Raw genomic sequence first — 22,750 nt, forward strand, 5'->3', positions numbered from 1 at the left:
CCTACGTAGCACCGAAAATAAGTACCCAGTGGCGTAAAGAGACTATTATTTTCGGAGTGAAATACGGAAGACAACTGACCCTAGGTACCAGGTTCTCACATCGGCACATTGTTAGCGCTCTTTGTGCGAGAATAAAAATGAAAGGCAGACAACGAGATATCCAATATTAGAAACTTTGCGAAGAGCACGCGTGTGACGAATAGCCGGTATTAGTGGCGGAAGCGGGGTAGAAAAATACGGGGTTAGTGGCTTGAACACGTGTCTGGCACGCGTACCGTTTCCACAGAAGTTCACGCGTCGGAAGAAGAGGCTCGTGCGTTCGATTTCACGTTCGTAAGAGCGGCAAAGTATCAGTCGGAGGAGTTCGAAGGGTTAATAACCCTCTCTTTTCAGGGGCCTTTTCAAAGACTCGCTATTTAACATGCCGACAGTTTGTACGCAGCTGGAATTTTCTTTTTCACGCTCCTCTATTGATTCCTTTTATTCCTGGAATACCCTTTTCGGTGCCCTTTGTGCTGTTTCTTTATTGCTGAAATTCTTTTTTTCCCTCGTGCTACACCCTCCCCTTATCGCTGAGGGTAACCTCTCTTTCTGGTGTATTTACCACTTTTTTTACGTACTCCTACAATTACCCTTTTTATTATGGTTACTGCTGCGCTTTCTCTATTATTTTCTCCTTAGTCCTGGAGTTTCTCCTCTCCGAGCATCCCCCAAAAACGCGTAGAGTAAGTCAGGTAGTCACCTGAAATGGGGTTTTGGAGAAAGGGACCACCCACCACTGACTGACTGACCGACCCCCTGAGTGGACGGTCGGTCGTCCATGCCCAACTAACTGTCCTCCAAGGGGTGGTAGCAGAGGATGGCAAGATGGAACACACCCACCCACCTATGGCCACCATTTCTGGCCGTTGCGCAACGTCAGAGAGGTAGTAGAATGGGATTGAAACCATTCACGAACAAATAATCCCAGGTCACCCATCTTTCGATCCCTCTCGTCAAATGACATTTAACCTGGAACAGCACTCGTTATCGGCTAGGTGCTTCGCGCTAACTTCGAATTCGAATCGAGTAATCCTCGATCGAGTATGTAAGGCACATCAAGATGTCCAATGGTACAATCCCTATCGATTTTAAATACTGCTTTACATAAACGACGTGCATTAATACCTACAAGTGCTGCACCGGTTTATTCCCCGATATTAACGATGCACCTTAGGTTGAAAGTATGCACAACGAGAAGCAAATAACCTCTTAAATTGTCTTTACGCGAGTGTGGAGAAACTGATTCCCTCGAGATCCTGATCCCTACTCGATCCCCTAATCTCGAAGAGCGATACTATCCACGTCGCATTCTTAATCCAGATTCAAATATTTACACGGTTACACGAGATTTATATATTTACTCGTTTCCAGACGAACATGGACGTTAACGCAGGGATCGTTAAACTCAGATCCGACATTCCCCGATCTGCTGGTACGGACGTGGAACCCTTCGTTCCTTCCCTTACAGTGTCACGCTGGAGCTTGTCGGTTTCAATTACCGAATACATAAATCACAGGGCGCGGTTCCTAGCATACGGAAATAGACGAGCATCGGGAGCGGACCCTACGGAAACCGAAAAACCATCCATCATCGTCGAATTTTCCACTGCAAGAGTCACCGATCGCGGACCGATTCCTTCGACGAATCGAATCGGACACTGCCTGTCCACCGGTTTCGAACGAATCCGCGAATACTCGAGGCATCGAGACGCGTTTGCCGAGCAAAAGAACGAAGCTCCACTCGTTTGATCCGAAACGAATGTATCCTGGTGGGCGAAAAAGTCGCCGAACGACATAAATACAGTCGGCATGCACGCATGACTAGCGCGAAACAAGAGCTGCCGTCTGGGAATGCAGAAAGCGCAGCTACGAATTCAAATGCAATATGGCGTGCTCGTGGTGAAGCCCCATTCGAAGGGCGCAGCTGGGTCGACGGAAAATTACACGGGGCAATACTCGTAGTAAAGCATGGCGCGCGTAAAGCGTGCATTGTCAATGGCTGCGAGCGCTGGTCGGTCAATTGACCGAGTGCAGCCCTCGTAAAACACGTCGGATCGAAAGACGATGGCTTTCGCGAGCCGTCCGTTCGCCAACAATGCGACACCCCCTGTTTTCCCGGAGATATTTAGGCGTCTCGAGGGAATAAATCTCGGCAAAGGTCGCGGCTATCGTCTCCATTCACGAGCATCGACCGAGGGACCAAGTGACACCGGGTAAATATACCGCGTATTGCGTTCAAACGCTTATTCTTCTCGTGCAAATCCGCGAAGCAGTGCATATATGCGCGAGGAACAAAACACCTGGGCTTATCTTGTTGCGGTTAAGTAACGATTCGAGTCGCGAACGTGATAAGGTATCAACGAGTCAGCGCTTGGTGGCGTGTTCCTCCGTTGAAAGCTAACTACGACGACTGTGTAGGCAAACGATACTGAAATATTACGCTACCCCGAGGAGCACAGGACTTTGTCGATGTTGGAAACAACGAGAATCGTGTCGCGATTCGATTACTTTATTTTTCACCTCGTCGAAGATCCGTAGGGACGGTATTATCGTGCAGATCGCGTGTCAGACGAGGAAGATAGCAGCTTATCAGGTATGCCGAGTTGCGTCTTCCCGTGTAGCCTGCTCCCCGATGCATATCGTTCGCTGGTTCATTTTCAAAGAAACCCGCGATGAAAGGTTCGCGAGAAAAAGGGACGCGGAGATTAAAGTATCGATTCCTCGAGAGTTTTCTGGATACGGTCAGAAAGGTTGGACTGGAGAATTTCTCCTACCATTTCTGTTTGCCGAGTGAGCGGAAAGTCGAACGGCTGTTGGAGATTTTGCAAGTCACAGGTGTCAACGAACAGGCGTTAATTGTAAAGAACGTCCACGTACGCGATGTCCGCGGTGCTCGTACGTCTCTCGCTATCATACGTAATAAAGATAGCCCGCTCGAGGCATTCTGCATAAGCTGCCAAGGAATCGAGTGAATTCGGGCTAATTGCGAGTTATTAACAAGCGAACCGTGAGTCCTCGCTCGTCCACGAGTTTCTCTGCCTGTAAATATGTAAATACCCAGAGGTATCTGTTATCTTTCCAGATAGTTGACGCAGTCGATGGGCAAGTCCTGTTCTTTTCCACCTCCTGACAGAGGTGTGCAGAATGGCGGTAAAGTGCATTTTCATGCGGACTGAATGGAGACGATAATCTCAGGCGTTCCGACTTCGACTGCGATCGGAGTGCTCCTCTACCCAGACACTATCGGAATATCGGGATTGGTAACGAGCGTACGTGACTCGCCGCTGAAGAGGATACGCGTGCAACGTGGTGCACTAGGTAATTCTATCCTAACGTCGTGGTCGAGAGCTCGCAAAGTATATTGAGTTACGAAATGAACGGTAAATCGAGGGGAGACGAGCCTAAAATAGAGAGCCACTGCCACCGCGACACGGTTTAAATACCGACGTTAAGACAATCTTCCGGTTATACATACGCTCAGGTCACAGGGATCGAGCCGGCCTACGTCCGACCGAAAGCGTATGCAAATCTGCGCGAGAAGCGCCGAATATTCGTTACGAATAATTAATCTCGGGCCTCACCGAGCTCCCATTCTCTTCGGGGCGAGGAATTTCGGAGCGACGAGTACGTCGTCCAGGTCGGAGACGGAGCGAGGAGAGAAGGATTTAACGAGCGAAGACATATTCTAAATGGCCAGCTCCAGCGGAACGGACGCGACGAATGTTTCATGATCCAGCATGGATCCCGGCAGAGCGATCTTTCTTTTTCCGAAATCACCGGGCCCAAGTGTCGCCGGTAGTCAGGGGTAAGTGACACCGGGTGAACTCTCTCGTTCCTATATATAAACGAAAATAAAGCAGAGTGACATTTGAACCGTGTTCTCCTCGTCTGGCGTACGCGATCGTCGATCCCTCTCTGGGACGCGGCGACGCGTACCAAAAGGGAAACGGCGTTGCAGCGTCGCGACGACCGCCGAGAAAAATTGTGTCAGCTAAATTAGGAGAACGCCGTTCTCTACTGCTTTCAGAACCGCTTCTTTTTTCTCGCGCGGTTTCGTTTACATTGGAAACCCGGCGATTAATCAATCCCCGCCGAGTCGAACTGGACTGATCTGTTACCCCGGAGATATTTAGGCGTCTCGAGGGAATAAATCTCGGCAAAGGTCGCGGCTATCGCCTCCATTCACGAGCATCGACCGAGGGACCAAGTGACACCGGGTAAATATACCGCGTATTGCGTTCAAACGCTTATTCTTCTCGTGCAAATCCGCGAAGCAGTGCATATATGCGCGAGGAACAAAACACCTGGGCTTATCTTGTTGCGGTTAAGTAACGATTCGAGTCGCGAACGTGATAAGGTATCAACGAGTCAGCGCTTGGTGGCGTGTTCCTCCGTTGAAAGCTAACTACGACGACTGTGTAGGCAAACGATACTGAAATATTACGCTACCCCGAGGAGCACAGGACTTTGTCGATGTTGGAAACAACGAGAATCGTGTCGCGATTCGATTACTTTATTTTTCACCTCGTCGAAGATCCGTAGGGACGGTATTATCGTGCAGATCGCGTGTCAGACGAGGAAGATAGCAGCTTATCAGGTATGCCGAGTTGCGTCTTCCCGTGTAGCCTGCTCCCCGATGCATATCGTTCGCTGGTTCATTTTCAAAGAAACCCGCGATGAAAGGTTCGCGAGAAAAAGGGACGCGGAGATTAAAGTATCGATTCCTCGAGAGTTTTCTGGATACGGTCAGAAAGGTTGGACTGGAGAATTTCTCCTACCATTTCTGTTTGCCGAGTGAGCGGAAAGTCGAACGGCTGTTGGAGATTTTGCAAGTCACAGGTGTCAACGAACAGGCGTTAATTGTAAAGAACGTCCACGTACGCGATGTCCGCGGTGCTCGTACGTCTCTCGCTATCATACGTAATAAAGATAGCCCGCTCGAGGCATTCTGCATAAGCTGCCAAGGAATCGAGTGAATTCGGGCTAATTGCGAGTTATTAACAAGCGAACCGTGAGTCCTCGCTCGTCCACGAGTTTCTCTGCCTGTAAATATGTAAATACCCAGAGGTATCTGTTATCTTTCCAGATAGTTGACGCAGTCGATGGGCAAGTCCTGTTCTTTTCCACCTCCTGACAGAGGTGTGCAGAATGGCGGTAAAGTGCATTTTCATGCGGACTGAATGGAGACGATAATCTCAGGCGTTCCGACTTCGACTGCGATCGGAGTGCTCCTCTACCCAGACACTATCGGAATATCGGGATTGGTAACGAGCGTACGTGACTCGCCGCTGAAGAGGATACGCGTGCAACGTGGTGCACTAGGTAATTCTATCCTAACGTCGTGGTCGAGAGCTCGCAAAGTATATTGAGTTACGAAATGAACGGTAAATCGAGGGGAGACGAGCCTAAAATAGAGAGCCACTGCCACCGCGACACGGTTTAAATACCGACGTTAAGACAATCTTCCGGTTATACATACGCTCAGGTCACAGGGATCGAGCCGGCCTACGTCCGACCGAAAGCGTATGCAAATCTGCGCGAGAAGCGCCGAATATTCGTTACGAATAATTAATCTCGGGCCTCACCGAGCTCCCATTCTCTTCGGGGCGAGGAATTTCGGAGCGACGAGTACGTCGTCCAGGTCGGAGACGGAGCGAGGAGAGAAGGATTTAACGAGCGAAGACATATTCTAAATGGCCAGCTCCAGCGGAACGGACGCGACGAATGTTTCATGATCCAGCATGGATCCCGGCAGAGCGATCTTTCTTTTTCCGAAATCACCGGGCCCAAGTGTCGCCGGTAGTCAGGGGTAAGTGACACCGGGTGAACTCTCTCGTTCCTATATATAAACGAAAATAAAGCAGAGTGACATTTGAACCGTGTTCTCCTCGTCTGGCGTACGCGATCGTCGATCCCTCTCTGGGACGCGGCGACGCGTACCAAAAGGGAAACGGCGTTGCAGCGTCGCGACGACCGCCGAGAAAAATTGTGTCAGCTAAATTAGGAGAACGCCGTTCTCTACTGCTTTCAGAACCGCTTCTTTTTTCTCGCGCGGTTTCGTTTACATTGGAAACCCGGCGATTAATCAATCCCCGCCGAGTCGAACTGGACTGGACTCCGCCGCGCCAAGAAAGCGAGCTTTTGTTTTTCGTTCGTCTCTGGCCAGGCGGCGATTAAGATAGCAGAGAAACTGGGCCGGCTGATACCGGAGAAAAATGGAATATGCATGGATATTTTTGCATCGATCGGTGGAAAAAATAGCGCGAAACGCGAATAAATACCGGCTCACGGAGCGTCACTCCTCTATTGATCGATGATCCTGGCCTGCTTACAACGTGACTCACATCGCATCGCGTGTAGGTGGACGCGTCGTAGATGATTGGCAAACACGGCTTCCATTTTGCGTACATAGCAAAAGAAAGCGTTACTTTCCCCTGTAAAGCGTGGCCTGGTCCCTGGACGTTGGCCTGCCACGAGGGCTGATACGCTGCGCGATGCTGCTAATTAACGCGTTAATTTTAACGATGGCCTTTAGAATCCGCTCGCATCCTCGCGGCGGAGGAAGCACGGTCGAACCGATATTACCAAGACAATATGCCGCGGCGTTGGTGAGCGTTGCCTAAACGATTCTAATGAAGCAGCGCGCGGAAATCGCAAGCATTGTTTCGCCACGCGGCGGGAATAACGATTAACGGCAGCGCAGGGAGAGGGAACGAGAGAGGAGAAGAGAGAACGAGAGAGAACGGGAGGGACGGTGGGAGAACATTAACAGTCGTGGCTCGTGGCCCCGGAAAAAGACACGATTATTCCCTTCGATCTTCTCCCGTCGTATCTCGACGGAAGCTCAAACAAACAACTCTCTTCTGCTCGACACTCGGCGGCGAGAAAAAATATACTTCCTCGACGGGCGAGTAGCTTTTCAGGGCGCGACGAAACGCGGAAACGTCGCGGTACCGAGCGCGGAGCTGATTCCAGCGAATTCATTAGCGGACTTTCACCTCGATACAGAATTTCCGCCTGCTCGTTCGATTCGGGATAATTCCTCCGCCGCTGTCGCCTCGTCGTCACAATAGCCTGTCACGGGAATTGAAAATTGACTATAAATAGCGCGTAACAGGCCGAAGACCGTGTTATCTGACGATAGAGGGGGAGAGAGAGAGAGAGAGAGAGAGAGAGAGAGAGAGAGAGAGAGAGAGAGAGAGAGAGAGAGAGAGAGGCCGAGTATCAGGGACGGCGTCGCGAGTGATTCGCCGCAAAATGGCTGGCACTTGGGGATTCCTCGTGGCAAACTCGCTTTTAACACGGATTTTTATAGCGGCGCATAAATTCCTCGGTGCAACCGCTGCCGGCGAGGAACGACGGGATAAATCCGTATTTATTCGAGGGTCGACTTTCGGGGTCAGTCGCTTTTGGAAATCGGTCGGGGAATGCGGCTCGCGCGAGCTTATTTTTATCGGGAATCGTAGTCGCGAGAGCGGAGGTGCTCTCGAGAGAAATGCGGCACAGGAAATAAAAGGCGTGCACCCGCTTGCACGTGCAACGGAAGAATGCATAACGACCGGCCAACGCGATGCGCACCGTTATTAATATGGTTCGCGAGAAGCCGATCGGGTTTTAGATAGGAACGCCTTCGAGACGCATAATCCCTTCGCACTCGCGACGATGACGTACAAGATAAGTGCCGCGAAATAGATTTTTCGCACGTTTCTCGATGCCGGGTTCGTAAAGAAATCTCTGCACCAAGGTCTTAATTGCCGACCATGAGCAATTCGCGCGATTCCGAACGACGGCGCAACGCCATTCCGACGATCGTTCTCGAAGCGGTTCGTTTCGGGCCAGAGCTGAACACCAGCTGGGAGGAACGATTTTAATGAAGACACTCGAAAAATTAGAGTCAATTGGAGCTACTTTCCAGCCTCTGATAGGAACGTGCATAAATTGAGCGTGGGCTCACGTTCGCGACCCAGAATCGAGTCAACGAGGCTGTCTTCTTTCCAACGCGGCGATGATTCGCTAGATAAAAGAAGAGACTCGCATAAATTTGAATCGATTACTCTATTCCGCGCTTCATTCGCGGAGTGCCCCGTGTTTTCGTCGAATTTCGGTCTCACGGAGACCGAGTGGCCCAGTTCCGAGCATCGAATTGCAAATTTCGCGAGGATAAAGCGAGCCCTGATTCGTGACAGGGCATTCGACGGTGCTGATTCACGGGCCGTACGATGACTCGGCTCTTAACGAGCAAACATTCGCGAAAGTTTCGGTCGTTTCCACGGAAAACGTACGCGCCCGTTCCCATCTGACTTATGGAAAAATGAATGGACATTGGCTGAACGCCAGCGTGAATCATTGGGGTTTGTTCAATGAAAAGATACAAAAGGACATGATCACCCGTGCCATTTGGGAATTGCGTGCAAGTGCGATGCATTTCTTGTCAATGATCGGTGTTAATGAATGAGCGAATTTTGTTATTTCGAGCGTTGCTGCATGACCATGGTACTAAACATTGCGTGCATCTGTACACTATCATCGTTGCGCTATGAGCTAGGTACGCTAGCTTGGATCTCGATGATACGAAATCATCGCGAGATGATCCAAAATGAACGAGAACCTTATTCCCTTTGACGAAAACACAAACAAACGTGTAAACAAAAAGTCCAAATAAACCAATTAGGAGTAAGAACTACCTTGTATGATCTACGTGTACGTAACATATGTACAGAACGGTGTATCAATGTGTCGATGATTGCGAGTGTGATTTGCGTGAGAAACAAGGTATATACAAACGAACCCACATCCATCGTATAGTACTGTATGTGTTCGAAATGGAGTAGAAAATTCGGATACTCGCGAGGACGGTGGTCGATACGAGCGGAAGGATGGAATGTTTCGCAGGTGGTCAAACCCGGGAGACGACAGAGGAGAAGGCTTAATCACGGCTGTAATTATCCCTGAACGATTATAAAATATAAGTCAGTGTCGTAATCGGGTCATGATTACAGACTGCGCGAGCTATTGCAGCGCGGAACAATCTGTAATCGTAAATTACCACCGGCGCAGCTGTAATCATTGCTGCGCGAGGCAGCGATTAATTATCATTCATTACCGCGCATTGTCTGCAGCTGCGTGTTTCCTCGCATACCAGTTTACTCTACACGAAAGCACGATTCATCACCTTTCCTTCGAAACTATTCTCCGCTGTCCTTCCATTCATACCTCGATCAAAATTCTCGCTGCCCGCGCTAACGAGTCTAGCCCCGTCCCTTTTTCAATTAAAATTCCCGCCACTGGGGGGCGCGGAAAATGCACCCCGGGGGCTTTGCCAGGAGGCCAGCGACGCCAGTGTCTATTTTCGACACGGGGGAAAAAGGACGGGTGGCGAAAGAATATTCGGTCGACGAAAGAGGCGGATGTGCGTCGCGAGCTTTTCTTCCGTCGTCTCTGTTCCTCTTTCAGGGGCTTATGGCGAGGGGAGGAGAGCGGGGAACCGGATTTCCGAAAAAGGGAAAGCGACTCGGGATGCAGGTTGCCCGTGTGTCGCGAGCCTGTATACGCCCACGCGAATGCGATAAATTATACGAGGAGGCGGGAGCGAAGGGGTCACCATAAAAGAACCTGTTACGTTCCAGATATTAATCCGGCGTGCGGAGCATAAAAGAGACCAGTGTTCCACGTTGTCCTACCCCGTTTTGGCCGCCGGAAACCCCGTACAAAATACACTCGGCACCCGGCAGTTCCTCTCCCCGTACCCCCTTCCGCGTATCGTCGGCGCACCTGTTCGCCCATGGCTTGCGTAAACCTTGCAAATCGACCAAACCTTGCAAATTTCTCGCCATACTTTCCACGCGGTGACGTCGGTTTCGAAAGAACGGAGTCAAACGTTTTGAAAGCAGTCCGTCGTGCTTCGAATCCAGATAGCGATCGGACGATAAAATCGAGTATCTCTGCGCGAGGGGTTCTTCCCCCTGGTCCGTAGGCCAATAACCCGATAAAAGATAAAACGAATGGGGTTATCCCACGATCTCATTCGCTTAATCGTATAGCCGTTATCCTATCGTTAAGCACAGACGTGGCGCGGTTGCCCTGTAATAAAGCCTGCTCACCGTGGCTGATAAAACCTAGAATTGTTCGAAATATCGAACAAACGAAACTCGTTTGAGCAATTAAAGCTTCGTTCCGTAGCCTCCTTCGCGTGGCTGCAGAGTCGGCGAGGGAAACACGAGGTTACCACGGTTACCGTGATAATCCTGCGTGTACTTTTAATTGAATCATTATCCCGTAAAAGCGGAACACGTATCATCGATAACCGCCTAACTGGCCTCGGCTAATAGTACCTTCTGCCCGATTAAACTGCACCTTTCGGCGAATACATCGCGCGACCAAGGCTACGCGCACTCTCGAGCTCGAGGGAAACCTAGAAGACGATGATTCAGGTTACTTTTCGACGACGAAATCTACCGGCCAATATTTTTATTTGCCGACACGAATCGAGCTCGAGGGAAACCTAGAAGGCGATGATTCAGGTTACTTTTCGACGACGAAATCTACCGGCCAATATTTTTATTTGCCGACACGAGGAAATGGTCGAGCGCGAACTATCCGCGATTCTCTATCCTTTTTATCGATCCTCCAGAACCGGTATACGCCACACGATTCGTGCAAAACGAAGAACGCAACGCGAAACAGGGGTACCGGACGAGCACGGACTCTCGCTACCAGGGGGCCTGGAGCCCATTGTAATTGCGAGCTCTAACAGAAACGCCACTTAAAAAATGGCTCGCAAAACGCTCGAGTGCCAGGTGAAAAGCAGGAAGAAATGAAAACGAGAAAAGGAAAATGGGGCCGCTCGGGGCTTTTCAGAAAATGGGTCGCGTTGTTTAACGTCACGCGATGCCGCTTTTAATCTGCACGAGAGTAATGGCGAAACAATGTTCCCACGGAACAGTACCGACTTCCTGTATCGCTCGGGGAACTGCAGGCTTTCCGTCGCTATTTTGCCAACCGGCGAACTTTCGAAGAAACTACCGTGGAAATTAAAGAACGGGAACGGGGACTAGGGCTTCGCAAATTGGAATTAGCATTCGAAGAAAGAAAGCGGATGCGACGGGGGTCGCAATTGCGGCGCTGATTCGCAGATTGGAACAGGAAAACTGGAGATTTCGCGGCGGTGATTTACAGATTGGAGCCAATCCCGGGAGGCGGACGTCGATGCAAGGAAGTAATGGCAATCAGCTCGTTGCAGATGCAATGCTCGAATCGAGGATGCGGCAGCTGGTTCCGGGGCCAAGTGTCTTTGCACTCGTATCGACGATTGGAGCACGCGGTCGATTCGACTCGTCTTGAACCACGAAAACGATAAGAGCGGTTTCTTATACGAGGATGCTTGTGCTCTCTCGTCGGGCCAAATTGATAGCACGGAAACGAATGCCGGCTGCGTCACAACGCCGTTTGCATAAAATACCGCGACATCGTCATTCGGCCCTTAGGCTACCGCAGACTTATCCTGCTATTCTAATCGCGTGCTGTTCTAACTCGTTGGAGGATCACCTACTCGAATGACTTCATCGTTCGCAGTCAGCGAGACAGGAAATACTTTCGAGTCATTTTTCCTGCTCTCCGTTCCAGGTATCGTATCATTCCTTATTACGACTCGATGGTTACGTGGACTCGCGTCGTATCGAAGTAGAGGTATTGATCGGCTGGAAGAGGCTTTATCGATCGCGAAACTTACATCATTGCTCGAACAAACTGTTTGCAGCGGGACGAGAGGATGGTGCTCCACTTTTTACAGCGAAATTTTCTCCTGCGCTACGTAACAATGGAGAATGTCGTGGCGTGGCAGACGGTAAAGTGGAGTAACCCGTTGGAAGAGAGAGGATGGTCAGTACAGCGACAATCGATAGCCACGATGAGTTTGGCCCACCCAGAGGCATTTCTTTTGATAACGAAGGGGGTATGTCTTCGATCCCGTCGCACTCTACTGACGAACAATGCCGTAAGCGATTCGAGTGCCGCTACTTGGTGTTCTCTAAGCTGTAGAAAAGAGGAAACGCGCTTGGCATATTTTGCAGCGACCAACCACGTATTCGAGCGTGTCGCCGTTCCACGTCCTTACGAAATTATTATTGCCGTTCCATGGCACTGAATAAATGCTTTCCAATTCTATGCGGCACAACAAAGATCGTCTCGGAATAATCCGAGCCGCGGGATAAACTGGGAATTCCGTTGGTCGGGAAATCCTAGTCATGGACTACATTGTCTAATTAAGAAAGATGAACGGTAAACAATCGCAATTGTTCCAATTTCGATCGAGTTCTCGCTTAAAGGAAACCAGTCGAACGAAGCGAATTAATACGATTCCGTGGAAATAAAAACGATCTTACGAGGTCGATAACTGGAATTTAACGCCATATACGACGGCGCAGCTACGCGGTAGCAGGTTCAACGCGAGAATAATTACGCCAGTCACGCAATGTTACAATCAGCCCCGACTCGTACGCGCCAGCCACCCTATTTAGAAGAAAAATATCAACGGGGTTCGAGTTTACCGCTGTATGCTAAGCGCGCGTAGAGAGAAAAAATCGGCTATGCGGACGAGGATAGATTGTACCTTTTTACGTCGATGAAACGGGTAACGGTTTACCCGTATACCAGGTGTCTTCGCGTGTTTTCGACGGTCACCTGACGGGCTAGTTCTTTCGAGAATTTCGTGAAGCACTCGTTGTTTGGGAACAAAGCGAGTAAACGGTGATCGGGACAGGAGGCACGCGTACCAGCGTGGGACTTTTCAAGGATATTCTGGAAGGAGAAAAGAAAACAGAAGAAACAAGGAGAAAGAGAAAAGGGTTTCAACGAGCTGTTTAGGTCGGACCCGAAGCGAGGTGTCGAACAGACCACCGTGTATAAGAAACGTTTACAACATTAATGGATGTACTTTGAGTTTAACAGTACACTTAATGTTGCGACCGACAAGCTCGGTGGTTCGAGTGGCGTAATCGTTAAACGAGCCACTTGGCATCTCGTCGAAGGTATTCCATCGAAGGAGAAAAAAAGGCGAATGACCTACCTCATCGCGGACAAGTAACTCGAAACTTCCAAGATTTCGTGTTATCCGAGCGATCGTTGCAATGCGGAGGATGCTGCGATCGTCACGTAAGCACTGTACCGTGGTGATCCGGTTCATAAATATGTAATTACTAGATAATTATATAATCATTTCGGTATATTGTCTTTCCGAAATGACCTGACACCGCTCGTCGATCGTTACTGGATACGGAAACACGACGTCGGTGAAAGAAAAACAAACCATGACGTAGGAGAAACGCAGCTACCTATGGCAATCGATAGTCACTTATAGACGCGAAGAATCTCGACAGATGTACGTCGCAGAGAAAAGCATGAAAGGTAACGTAGGATTGTATATGTCGAGGCCGACGTGTGATATAAAAATTCCACTTGACTCACCTCTGTTCTCTATACGCGGTTCTGGATTTCAAAATTCGAAAGCTCCTTCACGCCATAATCGTTACAGTAGGGCACTAAGAGTCCGGTTCAAGGCCAAGATAGCAGATCGGGAAAATAAACGGAAATTCCAGACACTGGAATCGATGATATTTCTTCGATATTGACAGCTGAACGTGACCGGCCGAGTGGAAATTTCTCAACGCATTTGGGACACTGGCTCGATAAAATCGCTTCGCCGATGATCCCGGTGCAACGTGCTCCCGACACAAACAAAAGGTGACTGAGAGATCCTGAGAATCCTAACCGCCTGTTTACGTCGACGATTTTAACCGCAAAACCCCACCCCTTGGTAATCGAGCCTATCGGTGAACGACAAGCAGGCAACATGCATTTTCAGGAAAAAAGGACCGTGTGTTGACAGATCCCGAGGGATAAAAAACGCGGAAAGGATGAGACTTGTCACGCTGTATGTATGTGGGTTTCGCTCGTGTATCGTTACTCACGTATGCGTACGCCGTCCTGTTATCGAGTTCCAGGATTGCCAGCGAGTCCTTTACACTAGGATTTCACAAGGATCGAACATTCGACCTGACGATATCACACTTTGTACAATTTAACGGTCAGGGTGTGCCCCGAATTTCCATGCGACCAACGGCATCCGTCAAACGTGAACTACTGTCGCCATCTTGACACGACCGTTCATGGCGACACTCGACGGTATATCGCGGAACTATATCACCGTGACGCGGACAATTCAAACCGTTTCGATTTTCCACGTAAAATTTTCTGCTCCCAAAGACTGCTTAAATTTGAAAAAGGAAATGGTCGAGCGCGAACTATCCGCGATTCTCTATCCTTTTTATCGATCCTCCAGAACCGGTATACGCCACACGATTCGTGCAAAACGAAGAACGCAACGCGAAACAGGGGTACCGGACGAGCACGGACTCTCGCTACCAGGGGGCCTGGAGCCCATTGTAATTGCGAGCTCTAACAGAAACGCCACTTAAAAAATGGCTCGCAAAACGCTCGAGTGCCAGGTGAAAAGCAGGAAGAAATGAAAACGAGAAAAGGAAAATGGGGCCGCTCGGGGCTTTTCAGAAAATGGGTCGCGTTGTTTAACGTCACGCGATGCCGCTTTTAATCTGCACGAGAGTAATGGCGAAACAATGTTCCCACGGAACAGTACCGACTTCCTGTATCGCTCGGGGAACTGCAGGCTTTCCGTCGCTATTTTGCCAACCGGCGAACTTTCGAAGAAACTACCGTGGAAATTAAAGAACGGGAACGGGGACTAGGGCTTCGCAAATTGGAATTAGCATTCGAAGAAAGAAAGCGGATGCGACGGGGGTCGCAATTGCGGCGCTGATTCGCAGATTGGAACAGGAAAACTGGAGATTTCGCGGCGGTGATTTACAGATTGGAGCCAATCCCGGGAGGCGGACGTCGATGCAAGGAAGTAATGGCAATCAGCTCGTTGCAGATGCAATGCTCGAATCGAGGATGCGGCAGCTGGTTCCGGGGCCAAGTGTCTTTGCACTCGTATCGACGATTGGAGCACGCGGTCGATTCGACTCGTCTTGAACCACGAAAACGATAAGAGCGGTTTCTTATACGAGGATGCTTGTGCTCTCTCGTCGGGCCAAATTGATAGCACGGAAACGAATGCCGGCTGCGTCACAACGCCGTTTGCATAAAATACCGCGACATCGTCATTCGGCCCTTAGGCTACCGCAGACTTATCCTGCTATTCTAATCGCGTGCTGTTCTAACTCGTTGGAGGATCACCTACTCGAATGACTTCATCGTTCGCAGTCAGCGAGACAGGAAATACTTTCGAGTCATTTTTCCTGCTCTCCGTTCCAGGTATCGTATCATTCCTTATTACGACTCGATGGTTACGTGGACTCGCGTCGTATCGAAGTAGAGGTATTGATCGGCTGGAAGAGGCTTTATCGATCGCGAAACTTACATCATTGCTCGAACAAACTGTTTGCAGCGGGACGAGAGGATGGTGCTCCACTTTTTACAGCGAAATTTTCTCCTGCGCTACGTAACAATGGAGAATGTCGTGGCGTGGCAGACGGTAAAGTGGAGTAACCCGTTGGAAGAGAGAGGATGGTCAGTACAGCGACAATCGATAGCCACGATGAGTTTGGCCCACCCAGAGGCATTTCTTTTGATAACGAAGGGGGTATGTCTTCGATCCCGTCGCACTCTACTGACGAACAATGCCGTAAGCGATTCGAGTGCCGCTACTTGGTGTTCTCTAAGCTGTAGAAAAGAGGAAACGCGCTTGGCATATTTTGCAGCGACCAACCACGTATTCGAGCGTGTCGCCGTTCCACGTCCTTACGAAATTATTATTGCCGTTCCATGGCACTGAATAAATGCTTTCCAATTCTATGCGGCACAACAAAGATCGTCTCGGAATAATCCGAGCCGCGGGATAAACTGGGAATTCCGTTGGTCGGGAAATCCTAGTCATGGACTACATTGTCTAATTAAGAAAGATGAACGGTAAACAATCGCAATTGTTCCAATTTCGATCGAGTTCTCGCTTAAAGGAAACCAGTCGAACGAAGCGAATTAATACGATTCCGTGGAAATAAAAACGATCTTACGAGGTCGATAACTGGAATTTAACGCCATATACGACGGCGCAGCTACGCGGTAGCAGGTTCAACGCGAGAATAATTACGCCAGTCACGCAATGTTACAATCAGCCCCGACTCGTACGCGCCAGCCACCCTATTTAGAAGAAAAATATCAACGGGGTTCGAGTTTACCGCTGTATGCTAAGCGCGCGTAGAGAGAAAAAATCGGCTATGCGGACGAGGATAGATTGTACCTTTTTACGTCGATGAAACGGGTAACGGTTTACCCGTATACCAGGTGTCTTCGCGTGTTTTCGACGGTCACCTGACGGGCTAGTTCTTTCGAGAATTTCGTGAAGCACTCGTTGTTTGGGAACAAAGCGAGTAAACGGTGATCGGGACAGGAGGCACGCGTACCAGCGTGGGACTTTTCAAGGATATTCTGGAAGGAGAAAAGAAAACAGAAGAAACAAGGAGAAAGAGAAAAGGGTTTCAACGAGCTGTTTAGGTCGGACCCGAAGCGAGGTGTCGAACAGACCACCGTGTATAAGAAACGTTTACAACATTAATGGATGTACTTTGAGTTTAACAGTACACTTAATGTTGCGACCGACAAGCTCGGTGGTTCGAGTGGCGTAATCGTTAAACGAGCCACTTGGCATCTCGTCGAAGGTATTCCATCGAAGGAGAAAAAAAGGCGAATGACCTACCTCATCGCGGACAAGTAACTCGAAACTTCCAAGATTTCGTGTTATCCGAGCGATCGTTGCAATGCGGAGGATGCTGCGATCGTCACGTAAGCACTGTACCGTGGTGATCCGGTTCATAAATATGTAATTACTAGATAATTATATAATCATTTCGGTATATTGTCTTTCCGAAATGACCTGACACCGCTCGTCGATCGTTACTGGATACGGAAACACGACGTCGGTGAAAGAAAAACAAACCATGACGTAGGAGAAACGCAGCTACCTATGGCAATCGATAGTCACTTATAGACGCGAAGAATCTCGACAGATGTACGTCGCAGAGAAAAGCATGAAAGGTAACGTAGGATTGTATATGTCGAGGCCGACGTGTGATATAAAAATTCCACTTGACTCACCTCTGTTCTCTATACGCGGTTCTGGATTTCAAAATTCGAAAGCTCCTTCACGCCATAATCGTTACAGTAGGGCACTAAGAGTCCGGTTCAAGGCCAAGATAGCAGATCGGGAAAATAAACGGAAATTCCAGACACTGGAATCGATGATATTTCTTCGATATTGACAGCTGAACGTGACCGGCCGAGTGGAAATTTCTCAACGCATTTGGGACACTGGCTCGATAAAATCGCTTCGCCGATGATCCCGGTGCAACGTGCTCCCGACACAAACAAAAGGTGACTGAGAGATCCTGAGAATCCTAACCGCCTGTTTACGTCGACGATTTTAACCGCAAAACCCCACCCCTTGGTAATCGAGCCTATCGGTGAACGACAAGCAGGCAACATGCATTTTCAGGAAAAAAGGACCGTGTGTTGACAGATCCCGAGGGATAAAAAACGCGGAAAGGATGAGACTTGTCACGCTGTATGTATGTGGGTTTCGCTCGTGTATCGTTACTCACGTATGCGTACGCCGTCCTGTTATCGAGTTCCAGGATTGCCAGCGAGTCCTTTACACTAGGATTTCACAAGGATCGAACATTCGACCTGACGATATCACACTTTGTACAATTTAACGGTCAGGGTGTGCCCCGAATTTCCATGCGACCAACGGCATCCGTCAAACGTGAACTACTGTCGCCATCTTGACACGACCGTTCATGGCGACACTCGACGGTATATCGCGGAACTATATCACCGTGACGCGGACAATTCAAACCGTTTCGATTTTCCACGTAAAATTTTCTGCTCCCAAAGACTGCTTAAATTTGAAAATTATCAAGTTTACACGACATTTTACGTTAAAAGTGCAGAAACTGTATATCGATTATGTAGAATACCAACTTCGAGAGTCGCAAATATTCGATTTCGTCAAATATTTTAATAAAATTGTTAAAATTTGTTATTAAACGTTCGATGATTACTTGCAAGTATTCGATTTCGATGCAAATCGCGACATTTAAATTATAATTGGACAAATGTATTATTCAGTGCGAAAAGGAAAACAATAAAGTGTACAGTTTAGGTAAATTAAAAAAAGAAAGTTACGATATCGACATTTTCGCGTTCTCGTATTTTTCTTTTCGGTATTTCACGATATATTGCGGCACGTTGGAAAATTAAATCAATTTTTAAAGTTCGATAAATTTTATCACACGCGTAACACCGTTTTATCGATGAATTCTTATCAAAAGAAAAATTTGCTTCGCGTGAAGGTTTTAAACAATCGCGGTATTTCAATCTCACGCTTTATGACGTCAGACGATAGGAAATAAGGTTAAGTACGAATTGCACGTATCAAGGGGACTGCGTATGGTCAGGGTTCGCGAATAATTCGCGACGTCCCTGGTTTCGATCGAATCAACGTTTTCGCCAGCGGTAGTAGCAGCAGTCCCTGGGCAGAATGCAACTGCGTGGTGACACGGAACGACAGACCTAATTCGCTAAATTTGGACACACGTGCAATTTCTGGTACGTAGTTGTCGAAAAAGCGATGTAACTCGTTCGACGATCATTTATTCCAAAAATCGGTGCAATCACGGGACGGAGCGGGATTTTATTAATCGACTATTCGACCGACTGCTTTCAGAACACGTGCGGGTCGAGCGACCACGTGGGCCGCATGTATCGAAAAGCAAGTGCCGCATCGTCCGGTGAGTGCATTTAGACAAACTGTGATATTTCTGTTATCAGCACTACACCTTTGCAAAGAATGAAACATAAGTTTTTTTGAATAAAAACTTAACTGCGGCAATCACTGTCAATTGACTGATAACTGAATTGAAAAACGATAACCTTCGAGGATGATATTTTGAGAAAGATAAACGTTTTAGTGGACAGAGTTTGTATTTATACCAGAAATACAATTTTTAGCAGATGGTGAATGCACGTGATCGAAATATGTAATACTACATATCTGTGTATTAGATGAAAAAATGTGATATAGTTTACCAATTTAGAAAAGTATTTGTAAGTAAAGTAACCAAGGATATGTACTATTGATGCGAAGAAAAAAGTATAAAGACTGATAGAATAAGAACGTATAAGTAAGAATTCTTGTTGGTTGTTTTAAGAAAGATACAGAGTAATGGCTGAAGAAGAACCGCAACTGAAAAAATTAAAGCATTCTGTCATCTCTGATTTTATCTATTCAACTAACTTTCAGCAATTATTTTTCCAAAATTGGCACAGCTCTACCGATATAAAGATAGACAACCTTGAAATTATATCGAAACCCTTCAGAGTGTGTAGAATTTCAAATTTCCTCTGCAGCGAGGAATTCATGGATGAAATAAAGAACGAATTACTGGATGTCAAAAGTAGAAGAAATAGCATAGATCTCTATCAGTTTGAACAAACCAACGATCTTGCTAATATCGATACAGAGAATTTAAAGTTACTGTATCAGACTTTTCAAATAGATTTAGCAACCTGGATGGAACGGAACACTAAAATAGAACTCAACAAGAAGATATCCATGTCGAGTTCTTGTTACTACGATACAGATTATTTACTATGTCACGATGACAATATGGGTGACCGTAGAATTGCTTTTATATTGTACCTTTCAAAAAATTGGTTTGGAAAAGACGGTGGGACATTGGATTTATTTGACACGGATGAACACGGTCTGCCTAGAAATGTTGTAAAATCATTGATACCGGAATACAATTCCCTAGTATTTTTCGAGGTGGTAAATAATTCTTATCATCAAGTAGCTGAAGTAACCACACCTGACAAATCACGTTGGTCCATTAATGGTTGGTTTCATGGACCACTTAGTATAAGCAACAGACCACCAAGACCAGAAATTGAACTCGACTACATACAGCCGTCAAACGAGCGTGTAAACTTGAACGATTGGGTAACGGAATGTTATTTATTCCCTGGAATCGTTAAAGAGATCCAGCAAGATATGGAGGAAGAATCGTTTGCCTTTTTATCCAATTTCTTAAGAGACGACGTTTACGAAAAGCTTGCTACAGACTTGACGTCGGACGTTATCGTTTGGAAGAAAGTTGGTCCAGCTGATACTCGTAACTACGAGATAGCGGAGGAAACGAGCTTGCCCGAGTTGCTAAAGACCTTTTACAACATGTTCAAGTCTATCACGATGTTCCAATTGTTAAAAAACTACACGGAATTAGATCTGGTACCAGAGAAAGAGAACATGAATCCGAAAATGGTTATAGAGCTTCAGAGATGGTCCAGAGGTTGCTATACGTTAATATGTGATAAAACTATCACGAACGAGTCTACTCTGTCCACTAGCGAGCAAAAGTCCAACAACGGACGAGTAAATCAAAACGAAGAAACGCAGGAAGATTCGTTGGAGACGTTGGGTAAAAGTAGCAAAGGGGGTCAGGAAAAATCGATACCAAACAATGAGAATAAGAGCACCGAATCAGGTTGCGATACTCCAGTGAGCGGTAAAGAGGACGACGACATCGACGAGGACGAGATACTGAAAAAGATACTTAAATCGAAATCTCCACGGTCGAAAAAGAAAAATTTATGGCAACAGTCTTCCTCGTCGAAATTAGAAAATCTGTCCCCGCAGAAACCAGCTAGGATCCTAGATACCGACGATTCCGACGTGTCCGATATCGGAGACTATTTGTCTGATCCGTTGGATTGTTCCTTGGAATGTTCGGATCAAGAGGAAGACATGGACGATGCGAATACGTCTGAACCGGGCGCTCTCGATATGATAATCCAATTTCATACGAATCACGTATCCGAGGAGGATACCATAGATTACGTGGATCCCAAAGAGCAAGAAGGTGCATTAATTCACGTGCCAGCGAAAGATAACCACCTCTGCCTCGTTTACAAGACGTTAGGCACTTGCCGTGTTCATAAATACGTGAATCATTATTGTACAGATTATTTTTACAATCTAATTTGTACATATTACGAATAGTAATTATACATACGATTCGTCTTGTCTCGTATGTTCCTCGAATGACTTGGCAATTGTATAATGAATGGTGGACAGGAGTTGTCTGTCCTCAGCATGTATCATAGTATTCGTATTAATAAAATTGTCAGTATTTATCGTCGAGCAATTTCTTGCCATTTATTTCTACGAACTTACAAACCTACTAGGTAGTATTCGATAGGCATAAGATGCAAGTATCAAGTAACGAAGGTGTTCGTGCGTCTTACGAAATCTAAGGTGGAGATTAAGACCACAGTGCAGAAGACATTCTCAATTGTTTATTAGGTGTGATACATCTATCGTTTACCTTTACTTACGGAGCTAACGTTAGGTGCAGTTGGATTGCATGCAGGGGTTTCGGAGTACTTGGTCTTTATAGCGTAATCGACTCTGAAGAAACAGTTCTTAATTTCCCGTTCAATGCAAAAGCGGTGGAAATTCTTGTTCTAAGTATTCGAGAAGAAAAAAAAGAAAAGAAAATAAACAATGAAGCTTACGAGTTTGAGGCGTTAGTATAATCGTTTGCCAGTTGCTGCACTTGTATCTCGATCTGTGAGGAGCTTTGTTCCTTGCCATCCTTAACGATCTTCGCGGTGACCTGGGACGTAAAATCTCTGGATAAAGATTATCCCAATTGTCTCGGACACGAAGGTAATAAAAATGCGACATGGTTAAACTCTTCGCGTCTTCTCTTTAAATTACCCCAGGCGGAAACCATTAACGGTCACGCCTTCGATTTACCTTTGTTCCACACGACTTAAAGCAACAATCGATCGCTTCTAATCATACGAAATGCAGCATATATATATACGACTATCGTAACAAATCACCTGAGAAGTGGTAGGGATTCCAGCCATGCGTTTCCGAAGTTCGTTCAGCTGCAGTTCCCTCTGGAAGCTCGCGTCGCTTTCCTGCGAATCCTCGCGCAATCCATCGTTAATCGAGTCTGAGGAGTACTCTACCTGCACCCAGGGGCAAATAGTGGGCGAAGCTTGCAGAGAATTTTTGCTCCCCGGCCGGGAGAGGCGAGGGGAGAGGCGTCGTAATAGCGAAATGAGTTTCGACCTGCGGGAATTGTGTTCTCCGTTAACTGTCGTTTCTAGATCAACTATGCGCAATAGAATAACGAGTACTTTGTACTGGGTGTTTGGAGGTGGTCTGAACTGATTGCTCCGCTTCTAGAAAGCTGTTCCGCGCTACGGGTAGTGTCCTTCCAGTGCAGTTTGTTGATGGATCTTCCTACTCGCCAATCTAGGCTACTGCTTTGTCGAGATTGAAAGCCTGAAATGATAATTTAGAATGCTACTCGTGTCGTTTTAACGCTGGTTCGGCTATAACGGTACAACGTGACCATCGTTCGAGGCAAACAATTCCCCACCTTGCTCGTTCGTCGCTTGATTAACCCTCCAATCTAAGGAGTTGCTACTTCTATTCACGCTATATATATTATCACAGGATTTCGTAGCAAGATATGTCGCGTGATGACGCCGTCTGAGCAGCTTCGAAACTGGTCCCAAGTTCCTGAAACACGATTACACGATTAGTCAAAATTCAGATCCA

General features: G+C 47.4%; 2 protein-coding genes across 6 annotated transcripts in view; one reads left to right on the plus strand and one right to left on the minus strand.

Annotated features, from left to right (window-relative positions):
• Positions 1 to 22,750, minus strand: part of LOC108555570 (uncharacterized) — a 38,364-nt gene that overhangs the window by 11,780 nt on the left and 3,834 nt on the right. For all 5 annotated transcript variants that reach the window (XM_017911303.1, XM_017911302.1, XM_017911300.1 and 2 more), the window contains 4 exons: positions 22,569 to 22,711; positions 22,324 to 22,471; positions 22,021 to 22,255; positions 21,688 to 21,788 (listed from right to left, as the gene is read on the minus strand). In XM_017911303.1, coding sequence (XP_017766792.1) covers positions 21,688 to 21,788; positions 22,021 to 22,255; positions 22,324 to 22,471; positions 22,569 to 22,711 — 627 coding nt within the window. The remainder of the gene's footprint in view (positions 1 to 21,687; positions 21,789 to 22,020; positions 22,256 to 22,323; positions 22,472 to 22,568; positions 22,712 to 22,750) is intronic.
• On the plus strand, positions 19,131 to 21,308 carry sud1 (Prolyl 3-hydroxylase sud1). Its single transcript, XM_017911304.1, has one exon. It carries the CDS (start codon positions 19,337 to 19,339, stop codon positions 21,170 to 21,172), a length of 1,836 nt encoding a protein of 611 aa, XP_017766793.1. The 5' UTR covers positions 19,131 to 19,336; the 3' UTR covers positions 21,173 to 21,308.

Source organism: Eufriesea mexicana, unplaced genomic scaffold (genome assembly GCF_001483705.2).
Source record: "Eufriesea mexicana isolate 0111107269 unplaced genomic scaffold, ASM148370v2 scaffold124, whole genome shotgun sequence".
Taxonomy (NCBI): Eukaryota; Metazoa; Arthropoda; class Insecta; order Hymenoptera; family Apidae; genus Eufriesea; species Eufriesea mexicana.